This window comes from Dendrobates tinctorius, unplaced genomic scaffold (genome assembly GCF_039654945.1).
Source record: "Dendrobates tinctorius isolate UK_male_01 unplaced genomic scaffold, ASM3965494v1 ptg000060l, whole genome shotgun sequence".
In the NCBI taxonomy this organism is placed as follows: domain Eukaryota; kingdom Metazoa; phylum Chordata; class Amphibia; order Anura; family Dendrobatidae; genus Dendrobates; species Dendrobates tinctorius.
Genome location: NW_027361728.1, coordinates 55,637,868 through 55,660,709, shown reverse-complemented (window position 1 = coordinate 55,660,709; position 22,842 = coordinate 55,637,868). Strand labels below are relative to the sequence as shown.

The 22,842-nt window shown below is 40.9% G+C and overlaps 1 protein-coding gene across 3 annotated transcripts in view; it reads right to left on the bottom strand.

Moving 5' to 3' along the window:
• Positions 1–1,715: 1,715 nt before the first annotated feature.
• PPM1L (protein phosphatase, Mg2+/Mn2+ dependent 1L) overlaps positions 1,716–22,842 on the bottom strand; it is a 286,940-nt gene continuing 265,813 nt past the window's right edge. For all 3 annotated transcript variants that reach the window (XM_073578961.1, XM_073578962.1, XM_073578963.1), the window contains 2 exons: positions 7,362–7,523; positions 1,716–2,675 (listed from right to left, as the gene is read on the bottom strand). In XM_073578961.1, coding sequence (XP_073435062.1) covers positions 2,329–2,675; positions 7,362–7,523 — 509 coding nt within the window. In that variant the 3' untranslated portion in view covers positions 1,716–2,328. The remainder of the gene's footprint in view (positions 2,676–7,361; positions 7,524–22,842) is intronic.

Sequence of the window (22,842 nt, the reverse complement as noted above, 5' to 3'; positions counted from 1 at the left end):
TTACTATATGCATCAATAGAGTGACATTTGCAGTTTTACAAAAGTTATCTGTTAGCATCAGTCAAGAAACACAGCTCTGCACTGGTGATGTGGAGGTGTGCAGGGCAGTTGAGCTCTGCTAGAACTAGCTAATGATGTAAAACCACACAGGCAGCTATACTGATGTAGATGGCAGAAGATAAAATTGGTCAGCCAGGGTGTCATGGTTGGCTGTGTCGGACCTTCTGGGGTTAATTTCTGTGGCCTCACTCTGATGGGGGGAGGGCTTTTTATAGTCTCGCTCAGGCTTTCCCAGCTGTCAGTTATACTTTTGCCCTCAGCTTAGTTAAGTGACCCCTGTGAGTTGTGCTGCGTGCCAGCTTTTCTGTCTGATTACCTGCTTTTGACCTGGTCTGTTGCCTGTTACGTTCCTGATTGCTGATTCGGTACTGTGTGTCTGTTGTCCTTGTTTCTGACTTCAGCTACGTCTCTGGATATCCGCCTGTCTATCCCCCTGGTACTCCTGCTGCCCATACAGTTGTGACCTTTGGCCTGTCCCTGACATCCCTCCTGGCTAGCGCTCATCGGCGCTTCTGTTTGTGCTACAACTGCTGGTAAGGTCTTTATTTCGGGCCGGCATCTCTCTCTGCTTCTGCTCCCTCTGGGAGACATGCGGCTGGCTCCGCCCCTTGGTAGTCACGTGGTGCAGGTCCTGTTAGTGCACAACCTCTGGGACGTGCTCCTCTCCCTAGGGACCGCGGTAAGCCCCTGCAGCACCGTGGATTTCTCAGGGTCCAGACACTGACTGAAATCAGTCCTGGATATCCTGACATAGGGTACTGTACAGGAGGGAGAGTGCACAGATGCATAAAGTGAATTCTACACTTAGATAAGTTTGATGATGACTCAGAGAGATGGAGCTTGTCACTTATAACTTATTGTGATATACTGTGTGATAAAGGCCTCTTTCACACTTCAGTTTTTTACAATCAGTCACAATCCGCCAGGTTTTGAAAAAAACGGATCCGCAATTTTCTTTTGAGGATCTGTTTTTTTCCCCATTGACTTCCATTATTGTCGGATTGTGACAGATTGCCGTCCGTTGCATCCGTTTTTTTTGTGGATCCGCCAAAAGTTGCTGTCCGTCACCATCCTCAAAGATTTCAAAACGGAGCTTGCAACCTTTTTTTCTCTGGCGAATCCTCCAGACACTGATTTAACCCGAAATTGTTTCTGGGTGCCGGACACAAAAACTCTCTCTCTCTCTCTTTCTCTCCTTTTCCAGGCTGCGATTCCTTTAAAATTCTTCATTTGTCGGATCCGTCAAAAAAACGGACGGGTGGCATCCGTTTTCATCAGTACTAAAACGGATCCGCCATCCGTCCTTTTGGCGGATTTTGACTGATGCAAAAAACTGAAGTGTGAAAGAGGCCTACACCTTAGACCACAATGGTCAAGACAAACTGGTCACGTAGATTATCCCATGACCAAGAAATCTTTGTTGATCTTATAGGGCAGTAGTACCGTACTTATGTTCCCAAGTTTTGTCTCTGAACATTCACTTACTTAGTGAATAATGCATTCGTCACATTTATATAGGCAGCAGTGTCTTGGGGAGCAAATTTCAAAGCACCTGTATGTCGGAGAGTCTTTAGAGCTAAGCTACAGTCATTCCTGGAACAAACATGCAGAAGTCTACTAATCTAGTTATGATAAAATACCAAAGTTTGTCACGGTTGTTTTGGAGATTTTATTAGCTGTCTATCATCCAAGTTTTAAAATATCAAAGTATGGAGTCTCCTCTTCATGTCCTAATAATGAGAACAAACCATAGAAGATAGGAAGGCAAACAGTTCAGCAGGTAAGCTTTAAATTAGCAGTGACATCATCATTATAATAATAGTAATAATAATAATAATACATCTTTACAACTTTTTTTACAATGTTTCACCAGGACTCCCCTTGGATATACATTAGACAAATGGTTGGTAAAAGTGAACACTTTATTCATTGACAGTGTGGCATGGATCTCAAATCTCCTATAATGCAGAATGACACGTTCTCACCTCCACCCAAAAACAATGCTTTAAAGTCTCCTTGAAGGGGTAACACTTTCTTTTAATACAGACAATTGCTCATTAAGGATGTAACAATGTTGGGTCATATAGTATATACTTACTGTGTGCTCATAAGTTTACAGTTGATGGATTGATTAGCTGCATGAGCCCATGTAAAGATCTAGGACATGGATATGGAGTCATGAGGCAATCTTAATAATGTTTCCACAGTTTCCTACTTAGTTAAAATAAAATAGTTTGCCTTAAGTCCGTCTTTACATGAGTAAATACCTTATTGTTCATCTGTTCTACTACTATTCCTGAACTTTACTACCATGACTGTTATGTTATCGGGGCATCCCCTGTAGAAGGACTGTAACACAATGCTCTTGGCTCCAAAGTGAGGTTCATCCAGACGTTCTTTAATAAACCGGACGGCTTCCTCATTGCTGAAAGCGTCCCATAACCCATCAGATGCCAGGATCATGAATTCTGGTTGTAGCTTGTCGAGGTCAAAGCTCAGGATATCAGGGTCTGATATGATGACATTCAGATTTTTCAAGGGATAATCCCCTAAAGAACGAGACATTGCCAAAATTCCTTGAACTCTCCAAGAACCATTGAAACTGATGAAACCACCTGGAACGCAAAAAAACAATGAGACTATTATTCACTGATTTCCACACAATAGCGAATTCCTGAATGGTTATTAACTTATAATGTCAGGACGGCTTCCATCTGTCTACAGTAATGAGCTTAAGGTAAATTTGCAGCCGGTTATTAGTTTTATGTTCCAATAAACCAATCTAAGTATTAAAGGCACTTCTGGCACCACAGTTACCCCAGCAGCAAATTTAGGATATATAATCTCAGAGAAATCCACTTCCCTTCTTCCTCCTCCAGGACTGATGTTTCAATCTCAATCCACGGGTAAATTCTGTGTCAATGAATACAGACTTCCCCATCGCTGAGATGACAGCTGGTGCTCGTGAAGTGCTACGGAGAAAGGAAGAGGGAGGAGCTACAGGCAGGCACAGACATTCTGCTGCAAGTTCTCCTGAAACGACAGTTGTAGTTTTCCATAGAACTTTATGAGCACCAACTGTCATCTCCTATCTCAGTAATGAGAAAATCTGTATTCACTAAAGAGAAATTTTACCTGTGAATTGAGAATGAAAGAAATATAAAAGGAGAAACAATAGGATTTCATGACAAAAATCTATATTATAAAGTTTCTTATTGGAACGTATACTATTGATTTATGAAAAGATGATTTCTGTCTATGAATGAGCAACTCAACAAAACAGCAGTTCGCAGACCGAGCCGTGGCTAAATGTTATGCTGATCACAGCACATACCGGTAGAGAAATCTCAGGGATGCCTCCTCATTCCCCTGGGACTAATCACCGGGAATAAATGAGAACATCACGTACACTGCACATCATTGTTTGCATGCTGCATCTCGAAAAGTTATTTTCAGGTCATTGGTAACTGCGCATGAGGATTGCAGAATGAATCAGATATCGGGATTGTTTGCTCAGTTATTAGTTTTTTGAGCAATAAATACATTTTATGTGCTTTCTTACATTTCATGGAAGCCTTCAATAAAGCCGAACCCAGGACCTGAGCATAATCTATAAAGCTGTATACACGGGAGTTATTTATGGTTGTCCTGTGTTTTTCTCAATTTGCTATGGTAAAATGTGTCTATAGAGAGCGCACATCCATTCTTCAGCCACAGCCTTATCTGCACATTTCAACGCTTTTTCTTAATTGATCTCTTATATCTCTATCTCAGATCCATCCTATCAGATCTCTATTCCATCAAGGGAAAACTAAAATATAATGACATAAATTCTTCCTGGAAAACTTCCATGCCAGTTTATATGGCAATTTAGCTTGTAGAGCTCCCTATGCATCTTGGAGAACTTGTTACAGTATTCTGGAGACTACAGATTTCTTACTTGTCACTGTCAGTAATATTACACAGTATTAATAATGTGAAAATGAGGACATCAAAGTGGATTCACAATACAACCTGCATACCTTATTAAACAGGTAGACCTGATGTGACTTGCGTTCTTACTGTGAAAATCCATATCAGAATGGCTGTATAATCAGGATATTAAGATGATCATTTTATGATTGCAGCTAAACAGTCAGAAAGCTCATACAGGTTCTTCTCACAAAATTAGACGATCATCAAAAAGTTAATTTATTTCAGTTCAATACAAAAAGTGAAACTCATATATTATATAGTGTCATTACAAACAGAGTGATCTATTTCATGTGTTTATGTCTGCTAATGTTGATGATTATGGCTTACAGCCAATGAAAACCCAAAAGTCATTATCTCAGTAAATTAGAATACTTTATAACACCAGCTTGAAAAATGATTGTAAAATCCGAAATGTTGGCCTACTGAAATGTATGGTCAGTAAATGCACTCAATACTTGGTTGGGGCTCCTTCTGCATCAATTACTGCATCAATGCGACGTGGCATGGAGGCGATCAGCCTGTTACACTGCTGAGCTGTTATGGAAGCCCAGGTTGTTTGATAGCAGCCTTCAGCACGTCTGCATTGCTGGGTCTGGTGTCTCTCATCTTCATCTTGACAATACCCCATAGATTCTCTATGGAATTAAGGTCAGGCGAGTTTGCTGGCCAATCAAGCACAGTGATACTGTTGTTTTTAAAACAAGTATTGGTACTTTTGGCAGTGTGGACAGGTGCCAAATCCTGCTGGAGAATGAAATTTCCACCTCCAAAAAGCTTGTCCCCAGAGGAAAGCATGAAGTGCTCTAAAATTTCCTGGTAGATGGCTGCGCTGACTTTGGTCTTCATAAAATACAGTGGATCTACACCAGCAGATGACATGGCTCCCCAAACCATCACTGATTGTGGAAACTTCACACTAGACCTCAAGCAGCTTGGATTGTTGCCTCTCCACCCTTCCTCCAAACTCTGGAGACCTTGATTTCCAAATGAAATGCAAAATGTACTGTACTTTCATCTGAATATAACACCTTGGACCACTGAGCAACAGTCCAGTCCAGTGGATACGTCTGTGTGTGGTGGCTCCTGAAGCAATGTCTCCAGCAGCCGTCCACTGTTTGTGAATCTCCCACAAATTTTTGAATGGCCTTTTCTTAATCATTTCAAGGCTGCGGTTATCCTGGTTGCTTGTGCACCTTTTTCTACCACACTTTTTCATTCTACTCAACTTTCCATTAATATGCTTGGATACAGCACTCTGTGAATAGCCAGCTTCTTTAGCAGTGACAGCAGTGACCTTTTGTGGCTTACTCTCCTTGTGGAATGTGTCAATGACTGCCATCTGGACATCTGTAAAGTCAGCAGTCTTCCCCATGATTGTGGAGCCTAATGGAACAGACTAAAGGACCTTTTAAATGCTTAGGAAGCCTTTGCAGGTGTTTTTTGTTAATTATTCTAATTTACTGAGATAATGACTTTTTGGCTTTTCATAATCATCAACATTAACAGAAATAACCACTTAAAATAGATCACTCTGTTTGTAATGACTTTATGTAATATATGAGTTTCACTTTTTGTATTAAAGAACTGAAATAAGGGAGGAGGGACACTGAGAGGTGTCAATCAGGCTTGAGGATGGAGATTGAGTATAAGCTTTCAAAAAGGATTATACAACCATTCTGACGTGGATTATAAAAAAAAAATCTATTTATGAATGTATGCAGGTTGTATTGTAAAATTTGCCATCAGATTCACTTTTAAGAGGCCAAGTCGTTGGTTGCAGAATTCATTCTTCTTTTCACTGTGTAAAACATGCTTGAATCTTCTCTCCCCAAATATTTTCCACTAAAGGAGTGACACAACATCACCATACATGCCAGATGGTTGGCCAACTCAGCGATATTTGTCAGGCACATCCAAAATTCAACTAATTTGTATGCCCACATTTTGTCTTTTGCTCTACAGGCTACATAGGGGCCACTGATGGATTTACAGGTCACATATTCAGAATTTGCACTCTGCACAGCTTCGCCAGCTGTGTTACAGGATTTCTCACTCTTGTGAAGTCAATGATTTTTACTTTTATTTATTTTCATTTTCTTACATAGAAAAAACCTACTCCACAGCGTAGTACAAAACGTTACTATCTAATATCTACATCATAAGGTTAGAAATAATGGTCAGAATCATAAAGCTCAACTACTTGCAAATTGTGAATACATTTATGAAAATATATTTCTAATGATTTAAGAAAATATACTGATATTTTCTTAAATCATTAGAAATATATTTTCATAAATGTATTCACAATTTGCAAGTAGTTGAGCTTTATCAGTATTAAGTGTTATGATAAATTATTATAACCTGCAGACAAGTCAGCGGGGCCCATCAAGGTCATGTCTGAGGACCTAAAAAATGGCATTTGGGCATATGTGCTGAGGGGGACATCGACTGTAATGTGAGCTCTGTCGAACATCATTTTCGGTCGGCTCAGCCTATTTGAGGCAGGCTCCAAGACTTTGTCAAATGCGGGCACAAGAACAATGATGTGCAGAAAACAATGACCGCTTATGAGCACAGAACAATCTAATGCTGATCATTCTGTGGGCATCGGGACGTGCAGTCGGCTTGTCTAATCTGGATATTGCATTACCGCTCATTGGCAAACGTGTCGCGATCTCCAGCTGTTCTCAGCTGCAGATCATATAGTGTAAACCCGCCACTAAACCATAAACCTATATAATAATGCTAACCTAAATCAACTCTAAGATTCATTTACAATGCAATAGAATCGTGAACAAGCGTTGTTAAAAAAGCAGTGTAAACAGGCTGCTGATCGCCTGATGAACAAGCGAAATGCTCGTTTATCAGGTTAAATGATCACCTCTGATGCACAAAAAATGATCCTTCTTGGTGGTGCATCGTCCTGTGTAAACAAGACTCGCAACGCCGAGAAATATTTCAGCCTATGCGCACTGAGCAATCTAGTATAGTGTGCAGCGTTTGCTTTGGTCTGTCTGTGTAAACAGGCTTTGAAACGACTGCTTATCAATTAAAGTTTACAGATCGCTGGTCATATCAGTGTAAATGGACACAGTCATGATTTTTTTGTGTTCTGCCAACAATCGGTGGTCCAGACAAGATAAGGGGGGAGATAACATATATGTGTACAATCTGAAAAACTACTGTATTCATTACATCCATACCAATAATAGTCTGGACACTACAATGAAACCCAAATGCTAGATGTTGTGAGTTATCCCCTCTGGTGCCTCCGGAGTGTGTAAAGTTGAAGCCTGTAATGTGTTTTGATGCGGGCAGGATCTTACCAGCTCTCTTAATCCTCTTTCTTTCCTTTAGCTGATATGGCTTGTGATCATGCGATAACGGAATTGCATTTCCATCCTTGTCACACAAGACACCGCGCGAATCCCCAACATTTGCCACCGTGAGGTCTTTGTCAGATAACAAAGCAATTAAACATGTGGTACCTGCAAACGGAAAACAGAGATGTGCTGAGTCTTTTGTAGTCAGAGACACAGGATCTACCTGATAACACATGCTGGGCTCCACCGGCAGTTTAACTAAACAGGAGATAGACAGCAAAGGACGACTCAAATTACAAATTCTATTTCTTTTCTTAAGCCTTTTATTCACTTCACTTTTCAGCATGACACACTCTGCTAGCCATGTTTCTACTGTACAAAGAGGCCTTGTGATACCGCTCTGAAAAGTTTTGAGCTACTTAAGTTGCGTGACGTGACTTCTCAAGCCAAAAGTTTAAAAAAAAAATGTAATTTGTAGTGTATCTATCTTGTGGTGGTACTGTCCCATTTCATTTCACTTTTAGAAAGACTCAATAGGCTTTGTCCATAAAACTGTTCAGAATACAGGTTTCATTTTTCAACTTTTTATGTATGAAGTTCCATTTTTTTTAAAGGTCTTTGCGGCACAAATCGCTAATCAATATCATGAAAACCACTGATGGGTGAAATGAACAACATTGAATATTTTGTTACGATGGGATTTGTCAAGGTTTAGAAAATATGAGGCAGAAAATGGATAGTCAGTTCTTGGAGTTAACGTTGTGGAAGCAGAAAATGTGGCAAGAATAAGGACCTAAGAGACTCTGAAAAGGGTTAAATCATTGTGACTAGCTGACTGGATATCTCTAAAATGGCAGGTCGTCATATGGCAGGTCTTCTTGCAGTGTTTCCGCTATGTAGATGCTAACTAAAAGAGGACCAAAAAAGGACAACGAGTGAGCTAGTAATTGGGTCATGGGCATGAGGTTCATTATTGTGTGTGGTGAGTTGAAGGTTAGGTACATTCCCCATAGGCCATTATATAAATTTGTCAGCTGGTAGCAGATGGTTGCGTAGGTGAAGACTTATCAGTGTGCCCATCCCGATCCCTGTCAATTGCTGAAAATACCTACAATGGACAAATGAGCGCTGGATCTAGATCGTGGTACAACGGGAGAAGATGGCACGTGTGTTATATAGCCAGTAAGAGATGGCACCAAAAGCACAATCAAAAGAAGGCAAGCTGGCAGACACATTATAATGCCCTGGGCAATGTTGTGCTGTGAAAACACAAGTACTGACATTCAGGTGGCTACTACTTTGTCACAGAATACCCACTACACATGATTTTAGACCAAGTACACTCATTCATGGCAACAGTATTCCCTAATAAAAGTGGCATTTTTCAGCAGGATAATGTATCCTCCCTCATTGGAAATATTGTTCAGGAATGACTTGAGGAACATGATACAAAATTCAAGGTTCTGACTTGGCTTCAAAATTCCCCAGGTTTCAATCTGATCAATCATCTGTGGGGTGTGCAGGAAATAACAAATTGAAGGACCCTCTTCTGGACTGCTAGGTAAAACCTTGGCACAAGATGCCACAGGACTCCTTCAGAAGTCTTGGAGAATCCATGCCTGGATAAATAAACGGTGTTTTGGCAGCTTAAAGGAGACTTATACAATATTATACAGGTGGTTATACCATTAGGCTTGTCAAAGTAGGGGTTATGGTAGTTTCAGTATAAAATATTTTGGTATTATAAAAATAAAAACAGATTCATATATCTAAAACGTGTCAAGAAAAAAGCCTCCATGAAACTTTTGACAACCAGCCAGGGTCTACATCCTTTAAAGGCTGTGTAAAAATGAAAATTGGACTGATTTCTCCAAATCAGTGGAGTCTCATACCTAATGTCCTATCAGTTGACACTCTTGCCTATTGTTTCCACCTTCAAGGCTCTTAGATCCCCATCAGCTGGAAAGCCACTTATCTTTTATCCTTCACCATAACAAAATAGAACAACACCATGAAAAATTACATCCATGGGTTATCTTATATTACACCTATCTTTCTGGAAGATTTATACACAGGCATAAAGTTATTGAAGACATCTGGGAAGAGAAGGAGACATTTTATTATCCTGCAGCAGTAGACGTTAACCCATAATGACCAGAGGCGTCTCTTCATTTACTCTGTCCTGTGGGACATGACTGCTTATCTAATGCTTTTGCTGTAGTGAGTCTTGGGTAAATATCAATAGCTGTTAGCCTAGATGAGAGGGAAAGAAAATGCATAGTGACTCTAAAGAAGCCCAAGGCAGAGAAGTGCCTGGACAAAACAATGAGAATCAGCTGAAAATGAATAGTTGTAATATATTATAACATCAACGATCTTTGCTGGTTGTGGTGACTACTCAGAGATATATGACATTGCAGAATGCCAAAGGTAACACGAAATGTGACTCCAATGCCATTAACACTGTTTATTTTGGACCCTAGAACACAGCAGAGTCTGCTATTAATAATTGACACTCGGTTCCTTTGTTGTGGTGGACCAGCCTCTTGCAGCTGCCGATCCATATCATTTGGAAGCCATGTATTGTGTCTACATTACTAAATTATGCCTGCTGGACATGGCGTGCTGGCAGCCCTAAAAGGACTAATCTTTCACTTACTGTTGATTGAGCTGATGTCAGTTTACATGTGTGCCATATTTGTGTCTCAGCACCATTCTTAGGCTTATTTGTGCATTATAAACTTTTGTCTTCCAAAATTTCAGAAGTAATAAAGGCGCTGACAAGGTTCAACAAAGTGATATTTATGGAGAACCTTTCAGGTCCCCGGACTGTTTCCAACTGCTAATAATTAGATAAAGTGTTAAATACTGGAAAAATAGACATCACGGAAAAACACACATATAAAAATGAATAAGGTCATAGGACTGGGGTAATGGACTCTATAGTCCCTAATTTAACTCTGAGGTACCTCTACCTGACCGCAGGTGCTGGTACCCTAGTGTAGATGTGCATATGGTGCACGTGGTCACCGTGTACTTACCCTAATTTGTCCCTAAAAGACCCTATCTCCTTTATTGAGCACCAAAAACACCCAGTGAATGTTAACACAATTAATATAAAAATATATATATGTAGTGAGCAAAGGAGGACATACAGTGCCTTGCGAAAGTATTTGGCTCCCTGGAACTTTTCAACCTTTTCCCACATATCATGCTTCAAACATAGATACCAAATGTAAATTTTTGGTGAAGAATCAACAACAAGTGGGACACAATTGTGAAGTTGAACGAACTTTATTGGTTATTTTAAATTTTTGTAGAAATTCAAAAACTGGAAAGTGGGGCGTGCAAAATTATTCGGCCCCTTTAACTTAATACTTTGTTGCACCACCTTTTGCTGTGATTACAGTTGCAAGTCGCTTGGGGCATGTCTCTATCAGTTTTGTACATCGAGAGACTGAAATTCTTGCCCATTCTTCCTTGGCAAACAGCTCGAACTCAGTGAGGTTTGATGGAGATCGTTTGTGAACATCACTTTTCAGCTCTTTCCACAGATTCTCGATTGGATTCGGGTTTGGACTTTGATTTGGCCATTCTAACACCTGGATACGTTTATTTGTGAACCATTCCATTGTAGATTTTGCTTTTTTTATGGATATCTTTAAGAAATGGCTTTCTTCTTGCCACTCTTTCATTAAGGCCAGATTTGTGCAGTGTACGACTGATTGTTGTCCTATGGACAGACTGCCCCACCTCAGCTGTAGATCTCTGCAGTTCATCCAGAGTGATCATGGGCCTCTTGGCTGCATCTCTGATCAGTCTTCTCCTTGTTTGAGATGAAAGTTTAGAGGGACGGCTGGGTCTTGGTAGATTTGCAGTGGTATGATTCTCCTTCCATTTCAATATGATCGCTTGCACAGAGCTTCTTGGGATGTTTAAAGTTTTGGAAATCATTTTGTATTCAAATCCGGCTTTAAACTTCTCCACAACAGTGTCATGAATCTACCTGTTGTGTTCCTTGGTCTTCATGATGCTTTTTGTGCTTCAAACAGAACCCTGAGGCTATCACAGAGCAGGTGCATTTATACGGAGACTTGATTACACACAAGTGGATTATATTTATCATCATTAGTCATTTAGGACAACATTGGATCATTCATAGATCCACAATGAACTTCTGGAGTGAGTTTACTGCACTGAAAGTAAAGGGGCCAAATAATATTGCACGCCCCACTTTTAAGTTTTTGAATTTCCACAAAAATTTAAAATAACCAATACATTTCGTTCAACTTCACAATTGTGTTCCACTTGTTGTTGATTCTTCACCAAAAATTTACATTTGGTATCTTTATGTTTGAAGCATGATATGTGGGAAAAGGTTGAAAAGTTCCAGGGAGTCGAATACTTTCGCAACGCACTGTATATATTAGGCAAGTTAAGGTTGTCAATCAATATATCTGTGTATTCATGCCCTCAAGTCAAAATGTACCCCAACTGCCCTGCGTCAATGACTCTCATGACTGTAATATTAACAATATCTGTTATGAATGAGTCACCGAGGAGGAAAAAACAAAAAGCAAGCTAAGCCCAGAAAACCGGAGAGGTTGGTAACTAGCGGATTGCAGACCCCTGATCCTATCCACACAACTAGCAGCAGCCGTGGAGTGTGCCTACAGTGGTCCTAGACGCCTTGTCACGGCCGGAGAACTAAATAAGCCTAAAGAAAGAAAGGGAAAATCTAAACTGCCCCAGAGCAGACCCCAAAGCAATAGACAGCCCCCAACATGTATTGGCGGTGAAACAAGATGAAAACACAAACACATATAGAAAGATAGGCTGAGCAAACGATGGGGCCCTCACTAACTAGAAAGGACAGGAAAGAAAAGCTGCTGTCTGCAATCACGCAAAAAACTCTGCCAAAAAATGTCCAACACGTTTGATAGAAAAAGGCCCTGAAGTCGCTATACTTCAATTCCTTATATCAGCACTCAGGTATATTCTGAAGACAGAGCAAAAGAGATCAACTGATCAGAGACAAAATAGGGATTCAGCCCAGTCCCAACCAGGGCTGGCTGAACACAAAAACTAAGTAAACCAGACGAAAACTCATATGAACAATAGCAGAGAAAACTTAGCTTTAAGAAGGCAGGAACCAAACTGGAAACCAGAAGCCACAGTCAGGAGAAATCACCAGCAAGAAACTAGGGAGTCGGCTGCCTTAAATCCAATCAGAAATTCCTGATGTCCAATCACAGTCCTCTTCCTCAGGTGGCCGGTCTCTGCCATTTAGATCAGCTTCATTACCTCCCTTCACCAACAGAGGGAGTCCAGATAGAGAACTCACTACTCCTCTGTCATCACAGCCAGCTCCATAACCCTCACCAGAAGCCAGAGGCAAACCCGAAAATGAGCTCACAACAAATATCATAATGTTCATGAAGCTCAAATTGATGACAAGGAGAGGAGAAAAATATAGCTGAATCCCTGTATAGCATTAGTATTAAATACCGTATACACAGCCTTTTTAAAAGGAAATAATGTCCCTCCATTCACAAAAGTAGACTATTAGGATGAATAACCCACATTTATTAGTACCCTATGTCAGAATAGTTCCGGATTCCCCACCTCATCATTCTACAGGTTGATCAGGGGATAATAATGAAGTAAAATGGCACTTCTGATTTGCATCACAACCCCCCATCAGCAGTAAGGGACCAAATGGAACAATGGGACAGAATGCTGTAGATTAACCCCAAAAGGCAGTGGCCACATCTCATAGGGGAAAAACGAGGTGACAAGTTCCCTTTAATACTAATGCTATAGAGGGATTCAGCTCTATTATTCCCATCTCCTGACCTTCAATCTGAGAATAATGGACAATTTGATGTTAATATTATGGGCATGAGAGCTATTGATGAAGGGCAATTGTGGTACGTCTTTTGATCTGTACAACAGATCACCGTTTTCAGCAGCACATAGTGATTGTTGTCTGAAAGCAGGACCAGCACTGCTGAGAATAATGGCAGCCTATGAGCACTAAACAATCTATTATGGTTCAGAGAGCAACTGAAGCATGGTCAGCCTGTTTAAACAGGCTATTAATTGGCAGCCGATCAATGGTCATTTAGTGCCGCAGATTGGATAATATAAATAGGCCCTTACTAAGGCTGAGAAATGAACTGTAATCCTGCAGTTTTGCATATGCTACTTAGGCAGGACTAGTCCAGCAGAGAATCTGTTAAAACTAGAGTAGTCATAATAGGCATAATTGGATGATCCAAGTGAAAACTAGTCCAGGGAAGAGATGACCCACCTGACTAGAATGAACAACAATGCAGGATTAAAGTTCAGTTTTCACTGCAGTGTTAATAACCCCTATGAAGCACTTTATCTGGTATAAGAAGTCCACTGTACTAGCGTTTGGGGACAGTCAGTAGACCTGACGGGTTCCCTTTACATGTGTTCCTGGTGTAAATAACTAATGCATTTGCATTATCAGAGTCTCACCGATGTGTCTGTTTCACTGTCAGTCACCACGGGGCCTAGGTCCCGATAGTAAGTTTTATATAACTTTGCCCTTGTATTGGCAAAGCTCCACCAAGGTAATTGTTTCGCCATCACTCCTGGCAGCTCCACTTTCTGCAGCAATTGACACCAGAAAGTGTTTCCTGTGTCAAAATGTCATCGCATCTATTTGCGAAAGGGGCTGGCTGACCACTCACATTATAAGATAAGTCCATATCCTTCTATGACACAGTTAGAGGGGGTTGGCACTCCCATGTGTCTAGCATAGGGCCTGGACATTGAGCTCCAGGTACCAACAATGAAATGGACATGTAGGTAGTTGGAGTTTTCATACCACAGTGGCTTGCAAAAGTATTCACACACACACCCTTTGGCGTTTTACTATCTCACAACCTGGAGTTTATATTTTTAGGGTTTTATTTTTTTGAGGGTTTGCATCAGTTCATCTAAAGAACATAAACCACCAAAGAACAAAAAAATCAGTATACCATGCCAGTAAAAATTAATTGACTTTATTCAAATTAATCAATGTAACAAAGAAAAATAATGCAAAAAACACAATATCAAGGCTACTACCAAGTATTACATAGGAGAAACGCCAGAAGCCTGACCTACTTGATATGCAAAGTAGTGCACCTAAAGGGAACTTTACACATAGCGATATCGCTAGCGATTTGGTGACGCAGCAGCGATATCGCTATGTCTGATACTTACCTCCGACCGGCTCCCGCGCTGTCTGTCACTGATCGCGTGAGATCGTGCAGCTCCATTTCTCATCAGGCGCTTCCTGCTGGCGCCAACGAGCGACGCGTGGACGCAGGCGGGAGGACGTCAGGATCGCTGCGTCTGAAAGGTAAGTAACGACCGCTGCTGCGTCGCTACGCCGCTGTGAGATCTGCCTGTGTTTTATTGTTTTGTTTAAAATTCATTGTGGTAATGTCTAGAACCAAAATTAGAAAAGTGTTGTCTCTGTCCAAATATATATGGACCTAACTGTATATACTGACAGACCAGGAGACAATTAGATTGCACAGAGGTGTACTTCCTTTCACCAAGCATGTGACTTATGAAGGTAATTGCATGCACCAGAACTTTTTAGGGGCTTCATAGCAAAAGGGATGAATACATGTGCACATGCCAATTTTTAGTTATTTGCGCCCATAAATTTAATTTATGACTATATGTTTCTCACTTTATTTTACAAACTTAGACTATTAAGTGCTGATGCATCACACACAAATCAGATTACAAAAATATTTAAACACAGGTTGTAATGTGAGTTTTGATTGGAACACACATTTTGGCTATAACTTCACTTTGGTTTTGGATAACTTCTGAATTTGTTTAGGTAACTAGTTCCATGTAATAAGAAAGCAAAATGACACATACTGGCCTCATGTCAACAAGTAAGGCTCAGTTCCCATGATGAGTATTTGGTGAGTTTTTTCATGCACTATTTCTGCGACATGTCTGAGTAAGTTTTTTTACTTGTGATTTTATCGCATCATTTTCAGCTTTGGTTTTTGATATGTCACGTTTTAAATAAAACTCCTTTTTTGAAAATTGTGTGTTATGTGACTGTATAGATAAAGTAATTTGAGGATTACATGGATTTTTACTGTATTTCCACAGAAAATGCAATTAAAACATAAATGCATTTTTTGCCTTCTGGAGGCGGGGGGTCATGGGACGACAAGTATGTGATATATACTACAAATAACTCCTTTTTTAATGCTGTTTTTGGACATGGACTTTTAAACCATAAAAAATGTAAAAAAAAACTCAGCGTGAACATACCCTAAGGGTTCTTTTACACTTGCCCGGTTTGCCTTGACTTTTAATAATAATAATAATAATAATAATAATAATAATAATAATCTTTATTTATATAGCTTTACAGTTTAACAGTTTCAAAACATAAGTCATAAGTAGCAACGTTAACAATACAATAATTAACGCAAAATAAGACGACCCTGCTCGTGAGAGCTTACCATCTACAATGAGGTGAGGGAGATACAAAGTACAGATGTGTATTTACAATGATGGTCCAGCCATCTTGAGGGAGTGAGGGATGGAGATAGTGAATGGGCTACACATGCACACTTACACATAGAATGACTTTGATTAGTGAACGTGATAGGCTGCTCTGAACAAATGTGTTTTGAGGGAGCGCCTGAAGCTATGCAAATTGTGGCTAGTCCTAATTTCTTGGGGTAGAGCATTCCAGAGGATTGGCGTAGCGCGGGAGAAGTCTTGGAGTCGGGAGTGGGAGGTACGGATTAGTGCAGAGGTTAGTCGAAAGTCGTTTGCAGAGCGCAGCAGTCGGTTAGGCCGATAGACAGAAATGAGGGAGGAGATGTAGGGGGGTGCTGCACTGTGGAGAGCTTTGTGGGTGAGAACAAGTCCTTTGAATTGGATTCTATAATGAATGGGCAGCCAACGTAAGGACTGGCGAAGAGCAGACGCGTCCGAGTACCGATTAGCCAGATGGATGACCCTGGCTGCTGCATTAAGGATGGACTGGAGAGGGGACAGTCGAGTAACGGGGAAACCAATTAATAGAGCGTTGCAGTAGTACAGGCGGGAGTGGATCAATGAGAGTTTTTGTTATTTCCATGGTGAGAAAAGGGCGGATTCTAGAGATGTTCTTTAGGTGTAAGTGGCAAGAGTGGGCAAGAGATTGTATATGGAATGTGAAGGAGATATTGGTGTCAAACATAAAACCCAGACAGCGCGCCTGCTGCCGGGGTGCTATTGTCGTGCCACCCACGGAGAGGGAAATGTCAGATTTAGGGAGGTTAGTAGACGGCGGGAGCAGAAGAAGTTCAGTTTTGGAGAGGTTGAGTTTCAGATAGAGAGCGGACATGATGTTGGAGTCTCCCACAAAAACGGGCCGCAAAAAACCCTTCTCGGATCGCCGTTTTTCCCTGTTGAAACCAATTGGAGGGGAAAGACGACAACCTGCAAATACGGTGTACCGCAAAAACAAGCTACAGTTCTTTTTGTGGTACCTTTTATTTAAATAGAGGCTGTGTCCGTGAGCCGTGAAAAATATCGAGCAAGCTCGATATTTTTTCATGGCCGTATATATGGCCCTCACGGCCATACGGCACTCCAATGTATTTTTGTGGGCCGTATTTGCGACCCCATAGAAATCTATTGGGGCTGCAAAAACGGTCCGCAAAAACACGACACGTGTAAAAGAACCCTAATGTGTTTGCTGACTTCTAAGTGAACTATTAACTCCTGCTCGGCTCGAAGATCTTATGTGATTCAGTATAGCACAAGTGGACAAAAAAAGTCAGTATATGGCGTCAATCTGCTTTTTTTCATATTATAATGAAGGAGACAAATAATCTTGTTGCCTACAAGAAGCTGATTATCCATTTGTTCCTTTCATTACATTCAAGACTACACTGCATTGCCAGTTAAAACTTTTGGGGCAAGACAACCTGAAACAATGGCAAATTATCGTGACAACATCATAGGCGGCCTATGTAATCTATCAGTGCTGCTAGGAAGCCTTCACGGCAGTCCTGCTCACTGCAGCATGCCAGCTATAAGAAGTAAAACGGCAGTCATTTTTATTTTACGGAAAAAGCTGTCCGATCTCAGTGTTCTGGTTAGATTTTCATCCGTGTGTCACGTTTTCACATCAGCGTGTTTCATCAGTTTTTCTCAAATGTAAAAAAAAAACTGATAAGAGTATTGTCAGCTTTCTCCTATCAAACAGTGGGTGAGAAATGGCCTACACACGGATGGCACATTGATGGCATCAGAGTACTGTCCGATTTTTCTCACAGACCCATAGACTTGAAATGTCAAGATTGATCTAAGATTCTGAACCACTCCAGCACACTATGGCTCCTAAATAAACCATATCTGATTGATACGGGGGAGTTATCCATAATAAACTCTAATATACAGATGTAGTCATCATTCACAACAGACAATTTGTGACTCCTATAACTGATGGTCGTTAACAGATTTCCACCATCAATTAGCATAAACTGAACTATCAAATCTCAAATCTTCACATTTCTGCACGTTAATAAGGGCACTTAACTGGTTTTACCAATGTACACGACAAACCAATGAGTGAAAAACAACACGGTTCAAGAGGAAAAGAATGACTACTGTAAAGCCGCACAGATCGGGAGGTTAAGTGCCAGAATATAGAATCAAGTGTAGAATTTGTGTCCGCAGAACCTCCAGATCATTATTTATGAGAAACAAAGAAGCCATAAAAAATAAGGCGGTATGATTTGTGCCACAGATCACGAGGAGCCGCTGCTGTGTCTACTAATTGCAACCAGGGCAGGAATTTGTTTCAACTAATAGGCAATGATGAACAGTTACATTCTGAGCCTATTTTAAGAAATCTCAGAAGACAAGTGGCTAACAATATCGCGCTAATCAGTTGCATGAAAATGAAAATAACACTTCACTTGAAGACACTATTTTGCAACGTCTGGATAATCCTGTACATCTGTGCCGCTGAATCACCAAAAGGAGACCAAATCTGGGCACAGTCGTAGTTTTATAAAATTATTCCACATAATTGTCTGCAGCAGTTGTCACCAAATTCAGAATTCAGCATAGGTCAGGAATGACGATAACCTTATGTATCTCATGTTGCCAATGGGCTTCTATTACCGCGCCAGAGGCACTCTGTATGGTACCATATGGTGACTCCACAAGGCACCCAATGTCCAACAGAATAAGGTCATAATAAGACTTGTAACTTGTGACACCACTTATACAATCCATGAAAACCATCTCTGCACCTATATACTATACTGAGTGATCGAATCATACAGGCTCTTACCGATCATACCGATCTTGTGTGCATGAGCACTTATTTAGCTACAATGCCAATTACTGCTACAGTCACCAATTCTCTACTACTACACTCACTTGTCTGAGTGACTTTTACATGCACAAAAAAAAGAAAAAAATTAAAAGGGAACCTGACAGCTTCAAAGCGCCGCAAACCACCATCATGTCTATTTAACCCTTTATGTACTTCCTACAAGTCCCCCTATTATGACTTATAGATTTTGGAATCTCAATAAAACTAGTTCTAAAATTGGGCTTTAATATATGCTAATTAGTGGGTGACTAGTCGTGGAGCATTGTTTTGTTCTTATTAAACATGTTATCACGCCCCTGTAGGTGTGAGTAACCTGACTTGCATGCGAAAACACAGATTCTTCCTCCATGGCACTGCGCATTGAAGCCAGGTGTACGCTCCCTGGCTTCATCGGTGCGCTGTGCATGCCAAGGGAGGCAGCGGTAACACAGGACTCAGTCAGCCACGAGATTTACAAAGAACTGGCGGTGACGCCACTCATGTGACTCATGTCACTCACGCCCACACGGGAACGATAACATGATTAGTGGGAAGAATAGACTTTAAATTGCAGGAGGCTGCTGGACAGGACCGGTCCTGGACCTTCCATCATCTGCGGTTCAGGACGGCTGACCTAACGAGTACTGACATATTCTTTATTATGTCACTTGAAGAAGCAGGGCAGCAAAGTCAATTTCTGCTCCCTTATATTACTGCACTGTGCCATATCTATAGGCGATTCTCTAATATGACATTACAGGTTTTCTATCTGTGGTGCCACTTTCTTCTTTTGTATAGTGATTGGATAGGTTATACTTCAGCCTGGTGCTGCTCGATGGCCAATTCCACTTCATCTTTCAGTGTATTATCCTTTGTGTGCATGTCACTTTGCTGCTTATCTGGCATCCATCACAATGGATATAATCAACTCTATACACAACGTGAAATAAACTGCTGAAACCGAAATTATACCCCAGTGAATGGGATCTATAGTAATGGATATGTATTATGGGTGAGCTCAGTTTGTCCCCAGATGAGTGCAGTTTGCATCACTGCGGTAGTACCTATCCTAGCTTTAACGCCACTTGCTGTAGATAGATCACGGTGCGATGAGCGAAGAATAGAAATCATTACATCCTTTGTGTAAAGCATTGAAAGACATAGCATGAAGAGCTCTAGTGGTAGAACGTGAATGGACTATAATATATCTTTCTCTATCAAAGGAAGTGAAATTACTCAAAGTTGAAATCATTCAGGGGGATATCTCCAGCAAAATAGCATTTCTGCACAGCCTAATGTCTGATACGTTCCACTGTCATGCAGAAATGATTGTCAACTCAACAGCACAATTACAGCACTGTATGTACAGGGATACTATAGAACAGGTGGAAATATGGTACTGTATATCACCAATATACAGTCAAGGTGACGGGCGTGACTGTAGTATACAGTAATTCTACCTGTATCTCAAATGTCAAATCCCTAGGAATCCTCCGCCAGTATGCCTCTGATAATACTCAGAACTAAAGATGAATTGGATTCCCATCAAATCCATTTGCTCATATCAAGTCTTAGGAAGTTCACTAAACCCGGCAAAATTGAACAATTTCCGATTAAATTTGGGCAAATTGCCAATGCACACCGCTATTTTACACAATTTAGAAGATTGCATCAGAAAGACAAGGCTCACATGACCAAAGGCGTTGGCAGGCTTTCCAATACTACCTTGTATATGTCACATCAGATAGTGTAGCACAGTTGTCACATAATATAGCACAAAGGCTAGGACAGCCTATAATAGCCAATATAAAAGCCGAGGCAGGGAATGCAGTGCAGCAACTGTTTTGAGACAAGCCTGCTTAGTGGGAAGATGTCACAGCTAACTGTTTAGCAACAGAAATACATTAAGAAAAGCCAAAACACCCTGAACATACTGTACAGTGTGTGCCAAAACAGCAGTGAAAAACAACTATCACCCTTTACCTATAGCCACATAGGTGTTTCCGCCAAAAATCTTGAATAGGGTTAGATACAGTCCTGGGACACCTGAGAGTGTTATACACATCTTTTTGGTGAAATTAAAGTACCTCCAATTAGAATTTCAAATGATTCCATCATCTCTAATGTGAACATATCCTAATGCAAACGATTTCTGATCCTTACAAAGCAGCATCATTTCTTTGTGTACAACAACATGGGGAACTTAGCAGCTATGATACCACTTTTATCCCTTCCACCAGGACCACGTCTGGTGTGCCCACTTGTCGCGGTTAAATGATAGAATCTGTATTTGTTCAATGAATACTAATCAAAGCTCTGCCTCACCCGGTACATTTCCCACTAAGGTGCCAATCATGGGAACAGAAAGAGTGAGTCCTACTCAGAAGTCTCCATTATCCTAGAATGGTTTATGTGACTTCTCTCAGTTTTTCTGAAAAAGAGAATGAGAAGGGGACACGTATGAAAAGCCTTGTTCCAACACTTTAGGAAACTTTGGTTCAGTGTTATTAGGGCATCCAACGTGTAATAATGTGAAGGGCCCTGCCTGGGAAAGGGAGACGGCTATGTCTGGTTTTGTATTCCTGCGCTTTTTCCCTTTCTATAGCTGTTACTGTATGGATGGAAAATACGATGCTTTATTGTTGTCCAAATTCTTGGAATGTGGCAGCAACAAAATGCATCTTGAGAAGTAAACTTACTGTGACTAGCACGCTTTATTTATTGGTTTAACCTTGTGCCGGGTTCATAAAACATTTGCCAGTAATAGCACAGTGGAAAATGCTCAGTATAAAGAGCTAAACTGAGCACAAATGCTTTATTGGTCCCAAGACTCTTCTGGCTCAAGGATGCAGCCAAGAAATGTGGAGAGGAGTTCATGGTGAAATAGAAGCAGCTCAGCCCCACTGATAACCAGGGCTTCAAAGACAAATCACTGCCATAAAGAAAGCGAATTTGTGGACATTGCAGGGAAATAGGCAATGTTTCATTTATGGGACGTAGTGATAGCACAAAGGAGAACTGTTCAGAAAAATGATCTTTCTTCAGCAGCAGTGATTCTTGTCTTGGTAAAGCAGGTGTAAGAAATCTTTACAAGTGTCATGATGAACCAGTGTCAGTGCGGATCTGTAAGGCCATTCTTCCTGCTGATAGCATAGCTTAATAATTATGGCCCAACACTGCGAAACATGAACACGTAGTGACAATGCGAAGTAGGCAGAAGCTTTTTTCCAATTACAGTAAAGCTGCATTTACACTGCACATTTATCGTGAACGAATGTTCTTAGAAATGCACATTCCCGATAATCGCACAGTCTAAAAAAACTGTCAATAACGGAAATGCTTGTTCGTTGGGTGAAATGATCTTTTTGTTGCAGAATGATCATTGTCCTTGGCAGCACATTGCTCTGTGTAAAGGTACTGTCACACTTAGCGATGCACCAGTGATCCCGACCAGCGACAGGCAGATCTCACCAGCAACATCGCTGGGGACGGGGGTCGCTACTTACCTGTCACACTAGGCGATCCTGCGTCCTCCCACCCGGCTCTACGCTCGTCTCTCCACAGGAAGCGCCGCAGGAAGCTGACGATGAGAAACGGTCCAGGACGTTCTCGCGCGATCAGCGATAACCAGCGGGGGAGCGGGTCGGAGGTAAGTATCAGACACAGCGATATCGCTAGCAATATTACTATAACGTCACAAGTTATAGCGATATTGATAGCGATATCACTTAGTGTGACAGTACCTTTAGAGGTTGTGCACAGCACCTCTTTTTCAGGAGGATTCTGCTCCAGAAACCACCTGAAAAAGCGATAAGTAAATGCTCAAAAGAATGAACATTTTCATTTCTATGTAACAACGACTTGACGTTCCTATGTTCAGTCTATCGGGTGTCTTTTAACCACTTCAGTTTTCTAAAGGCACCAAACATTTATAAAAAAGTCAGCTGACCATTCTTCAGGCATTTCCGCTCTGAACTCCACAAGACTCTAAAGATGCCCGAGCATTTTTTTTAGTGTTTTCCTGACGTTTTTGATTGGAAAAAATTTGCTGAGAAAAATTGCTTCCTATTCCAACTGACTGATCTATCACAGATTATTCAGTGCAAA